The sequence below is a fragment of the Hemibagrus wyckioides genome, linkage group LG05 (genome assembly GCF_019097595.1).
Source record: "Hemibagrus wyckioides isolate EC202008001 linkage group LG05, SWU_Hwy_1.0, whole genome shotgun sequence".
NCBI classification, from domain to species: Eukaryota; Metazoa; Chordata; class Actinopteri; order Siluriformes; family Bagridae; genus Hemibagrus; species Hemibagrus wyckioides.
The window spans coordinates 3,764,259-3,769,765 of NC_080714.1; the positions used below are offsets into that span (position 1 = coordinate 3,764,259).

The 5,507-nt window shown below is 40.0% G+C and overlaps 1 protein-coding gene across 1 annotated transcript in view; it reads left to right on the top strand.

Moving 5' to 3' along the window:
* slc23a2 (solute carrier family 23 member 2) overlaps nucleotides 1–5,507 on the top strand; it is a 32,219-nt gene extending 26,712 nt beyond the window's left edge. Inside the window, exons 12-15 of the mRNA XM_058389703.1 lie at nucleotides 1–5; nucleotides 106–373; nucleotides 488–583; nucleotides 677–5,507. The exon at nucleotides 1–5 is cut by the window's left edge and continues 101 nt beyond it. Coding sequence (XP_058245686.1) covers nucleotides 1–5; nucleotides 106–373; nucleotides 488–583; nucleotides 677–939 — 632 coding nt within the window. The 3' untranslated portion in view covers nucleotides 940–5,507. The remainder of the gene's footprint in view (nucleotides 6–105; nucleotides 374–487; nucleotides 584–676) is intronic.

The window sequence follows — 5,507 nt, forward strand, 5'->3', positions numbered from 1 at the left end:
CGAAGGTATGTGTATCCCAGCGCTGCGATGAGTGAGAAGTGAATGATAATGAGAGGACGTTTGTGATTGGCTGACACGTGTGTATGTGTGGTGTGATTGGTGCAGGTGGGCAGTAGGCGGGTGATACAGTACGGAGCGGTGCTGATGCTGCTGCTCGGCACGGTGGGGAAGTTCAGCGCTCTCTTCGCGTCTCTTCCGGACCCCGTTCTCGGAGCGCTGTTCTGCACGCTCTTCGGCATGATCACGGCCGTGGGCTTGTCCAACCTACAGTTCATCGACCTCAACTCCTCACGCAACCTCTTCGTCCTCGGCTTCTCCATCTTCTTCGGTCTGGTGCTCCCCAACTACCTCAGGGGGAACCCTCTCGTCACGGGTGGGCACACACGCGCACACACACACACACACACTGTCTCCGATTATCGGGTTTATTTTATTTCCTGCTTGTCGTGTGTGTTCACACCTTCTTCCTGTCTCCTTCCTTGCACAGGAATCGCGGAGATCGACCAGGTGCTGAACGTTCTCCTGACCACGGCCATGTTCGTCGGCGGTTCCGTGGCCTTCATCCTGGACAACACTATTCCTGGTGAGTGTGTTCCGCGTTCTGTGTGACTGTTCTCCTCTGTGTGTCTAACACTGCACATATTCAACGTGTTTGTGTGTGTGTGTTTATACACAGGCACTCCGGAGGAGCGAGGGATCCGTAAGCTGAAGCGCGGCTCCTGTTCCGCTGCCTCCGAGCTGAAAGGGATGCGATCCTATGACCTGCCATTTGGAATGGACTTCCTGCAGCGCCACAGCGTCTTCCAGTACCTGCCCATCAGCCCCACGTTCAGCGGATACCAGTTTAACAGACTGGGCGGAGCCTGTCGGGGGCGGGGCAGCACGCGAGGAGAGGAGGTTGTGGTCACGAGGATGGAGGCGGGAGAAAGCAGAGTGTGATATGGAAAGCGAGAGCTGGGCTCGCGTGTGTGTGTGTGTGTGTGTGTGTGTGTGTGTGTGTGGTCTGATCTTCAGTATACATGTAAAAGAAGAAAACATTCCACCAGGGGGCGATGATTTTAGGACGTCTCACCGGCCTAAAGATGGAAATGGATTTGGCAAATTAAACACACACACACGTTTTTATTTCCTTAGCAAAGCTGCACTGCACTGAGAGATTCAGTTGTGATGTATTTCCTGTTTTAGGTTAGGTTTTACACAAAAGCTACAAGATTTATTATTTTTTTTGGTTTCCCAGCGATTCTGTTAAAGCCGGTCGCTCGCTAAATGCGAAGTAATCGCAATCTGTCCGATTATGCAAGAGTTTGCGAGAAACACACACTTTTTTCCAACCGATTCCTCGGTCTTCAGTCTTATAACCTGATCTAAAGCTTGACTTGGTCGTCGTTGTCCACTCGACCCCACACCCTCGCATCCTCTCTCCGCTCTCTGTGCCTGCTTCACTAACGCTGGTGAAGTATTGACCAACCCTTTCGTTCTACTACAAAATATTAACCTAAACGCAAGTTTCAGATATTTTTCTGTGCTCGCGAGACAGGGCGCCAGTGCATGCATGATGAGGAGAAAGTGGGCGGGGCTTGTAAAGGAGCTTTTTTTGTGCAAGAGAAGAAAAAAAACACATGCACAAGTTTTAACTTACTGCAAATGTAGTCGAGCGTCTAAGGCGTGTTTAATGTCTGATCTTTTGTTTGTTTACGACTGCACAGGAAGTCTGTCTCACCTGGAACGCAAAGCCTCTAGAGCACTGCTGGATTCGAACCCACAACCTTCTGATCAGTAGCCCAGCACTTTAACCTTCTCCATACAAAAGGCAATTTTTTTTCCATCCACTAAAGAATTTCCTTTTAAATTTATGGAGGTCTCCAGTGACGAGGTTTTATTCATGTTTACAGAGAGCAGAAAGTCACACTGTCACCTAAACCGTGTGTGTTTGTGTGTGTTTGTGTGTGTTTGTGTGCGTTTGTGTGTGTGTGTGTGTGTGTGTGTGTGAGGTCACTGATGACCTGGTCCTGATTAGAGAGCAGGTTTTGGGCGAGATAGACTTCTAAGCGAACATCAGACACCACATGTCTTGCTGATCGACTGCACTGGAGCATGTTTTTGTTTTATTTTCTTTCCTCAACTGTTCTTTATTTAAAAAAAAAAAAAAAGAAGAAGCAAACCCTAAAAGTGTGTATCAGCCTCTCCAGGATTTCGGATTTATTTACTTTATTTATTTTTGTGATTGTTGTGAGCAGAAATGCTTGATTTTCAAAAATTTGTGATGCAGCTTGCTGTTTTTGATTTTTGTGCATTTTATTTGAGCAGACTGGGTGAAAGCACAGGATTCTGTCCTAGCAGTGAGGACCCATGCTGTATGTAGTGATTTTATAAGATGGCTGTCCTCATGCTGGAAGAGGGATTTGTCTCTACGTGTGCTGTTGTGCTGTCACACCACGCATCTCGGCTCAAATCTGCACAAAATCTGCATCATTTTGGGGGAAAAAAATCTTCTCAGAATATGGCGAGAATATTCCTGCGATCGCGAAATCCTGGAGCGACTGATTCCGAAGTCCTCGTTTCCCCGATGTTACCGTTAAAAGCTGCCTGTTTTTATGTACACTATCAGAAGCTTGGAGTCTCGCTCCTCGACTCTTGCATGATCGGGGGTTTGGTCTTCACACTGTAGCCGTTGTTCTTAGTTATGTTTATATTTCTCTCTATACCTGAAGGGTGACGCGTTCTATAAGCGGTGCTTTTTAATATCCGAACAGGATTTTTTCCCCATGCCGGTTTATCCACTCGTTGATCGCCGACGCGCCAGAAATGCCATCACGTGACCCGAGATGTCCGCGTCACTTCATGACCCCCGCGGCCGAAACCACGTTCCGTGTATTTATTTATTTATCTATCCGTGCTGCTCCGAGCCGTCGGCTGGGGAAATTCCACGTGAGCAGGAAATCGACCGAGTGGGAAAAACACGGAGGGAAATGTCTGAGAGATTTACAGGAACGTTTGTTCAGAAATTTACAGTCGAACTGGTGCTTCATGGAAAAAAAGAAGAAAAACGTCATTCCATGTGTCGTGGTGTTTTGAATCAAACATCACTTTCTTTTCTTTTCTTTTTACACAGTAAAATCTCTCTCTCTCTCTCCCTCTCTCTCTGGGCATATCGTTCGTTAGCGTGTTTTTGTTTGTTTGTTTTCTCGTAAACGACGTGTTCTCACCGGACGCACTCGTGAGAACTGTTTTATTCGTAACACTGAGGGCCGGGTTTTCCCCCACGAGCGATTTTAACCCAACACTCTGGAGCTGCACCGACACGGATTTAATTATTTAATTAATCCCATTAGTTTGACGCTAATTAAAGGATTCGTTCATTCAGGTTTATCGTCATCAGGAATTAAAGTCATTTATCTGAACCTGTGAAGAAATTTTGTTTACTTTCATTTTTAACTGGACAGTCCACTAACAGCAGGGTTTTTTTTCTTTATTTCTTTTCTTTCTTTTTTCTTTTAAATACTGGCCAAACAGAATCCACTAACAGCAGGGATATTTCTTCTTTCTTTCTTTCTTTCTTTCTTTCTTTCTTTCTTTCTTTCTTTCTTTCTTTCTTTCTTTCTTTCTTTCTTTCTTTCTTTCTTTCTTTCTTTCTTTCTTTCCTATTTTAACAAATTAGAATTTATTATCAGCAGGTCTTTCTTTCTTTCTTTTAATACTGGCTAAACAATTTATTATCAGCAGAATTTTTTTCTTTTATTTCTTCTGTTTTTTTGGGGTTTTTTTTTTTTCATTTTAAATACTGGCCAAGAATTTACTTACAGCCTTTTTTTTGGCCAATCAGAATCTGTTATCTACAATATTTTTTTTTAAAAATAGCGGCCAATCAGAATTCACAAATTCACTAATGTTGTTTTTTTTTCCTCCCAAATCAAAACCAGCAATTTTTCTTCTTTTAGGATTTTGCATGTTTTTTTTTCTTGATAAATTTAACCCCTATTTAGATTAAAACCCTGGGTAGATTTTGCTCCTCCGTCGGTTTGTTGCAGCCCAGAGACACTTTTACATTTCCACAGCCGGTCACTTTGTGCCAGTATTAGAGACGTTCTGGACTCTGTGCAGGAGGCGGAGCCAAATGCGAACCTGCTGTTTACCGCAGAGAGACCGGTGACGTGAGCTACAGCGCTGACGATAAAATATCACTGCAAAAAAATAAATAAATAAATGAAAAATAATAATAATAATAATAACACCTGAGAAAGAGGTCTTGAAACCTATGTGGATTTATTTCAATATTTCTTTTTCTTATGATTTTATTATAAAACGTGAGACAAACGTCACTCCAGGATACTTGAAGAGATTGTACACTAAAAATTTCTGACTGAAAAAAAAACAGCAGTGTTACAGTTAAATAAATAAATGAACAAATAAAGTTTAATGATATGGAGTAAAAAAATATGTGTTTAATGCTGAAAAGGTGGGGGAAAAAATCAAACTGTTTAAAAATATATATATATATATATTTTTAATATCATTTTTAAAATCTCATCTGGTTTTGGTCAGTGTTTAATGTGTATTGATAGAAGAAAAATATTTTAAAATTAATTTTAAATATTGATAAATAAATAAATCTCTTATTAGATTATTATTAGAATTTAGATTAGAATTAGATTTTATATTGAGATTAATCCCAAATCTTTTGCATTTTTCCACATTACGAGTAAAATTAAATTTAAGTTTGCATTTATTTATTTTGCTATAATTGAGTATCATTTTGAAGAGATTTGCGCTTTAATGGTCATTAATGGTTCACTGGACTGCCATGAGGAAATCCCTCACTGTGTTTACTCTTCCACTCGTCCTTCAGACCTCAAAGATCATGACTCGCATTTCTCCTTTTTTCCTCCACCGTTATTCCAATCACACCATCTTCACTTTAATTTTTAAAGTCCATCGAATCCCAAATCTGGACCAGTCTGTAAATATTTATCTGGACATTGCAAAGGGGACGGTGAAAAAGGTCTCAGGTCTAAACTCTAAGATCTGGATAACTGGAAGTGAGATTTACTAAATTTTAGAATTTCGATTTGCGTATAATTTTTCATTTCCACTAAAATTTGAACAGAATTTGGATCCGGTTCAGATTTCTTTTCCCTCTTTTTTTTTTTTTTGAAAATAGTCTGCTAATTTTATTTTATTTTTCATTTCCACTAAATTTGTTGAGAATTTGGATTAGATTGTTTCTGATTTCTGAAATAATTTCTTTTTTGTTCTTTTCTTTTTTTTAAATAATCTGCTAATTTTATTTTAATTTTTATTTCCACTAAATTTGAACAGAATTAGGATTTGTTTCCAGTTTCTTTTTTCTTTTTTTTTTGAAAAAGAAATCTGCTTATTTTATTTTTCATTGCCACTAAATTTATACAGAATTTGGATTCGATCGTTTCCGATTTCTGAAAGCTTTTTATTTTATTTTTTATTTATTTAAATAATCTGCTGGCTGAATTTCACTTGGTTTATTACATAAA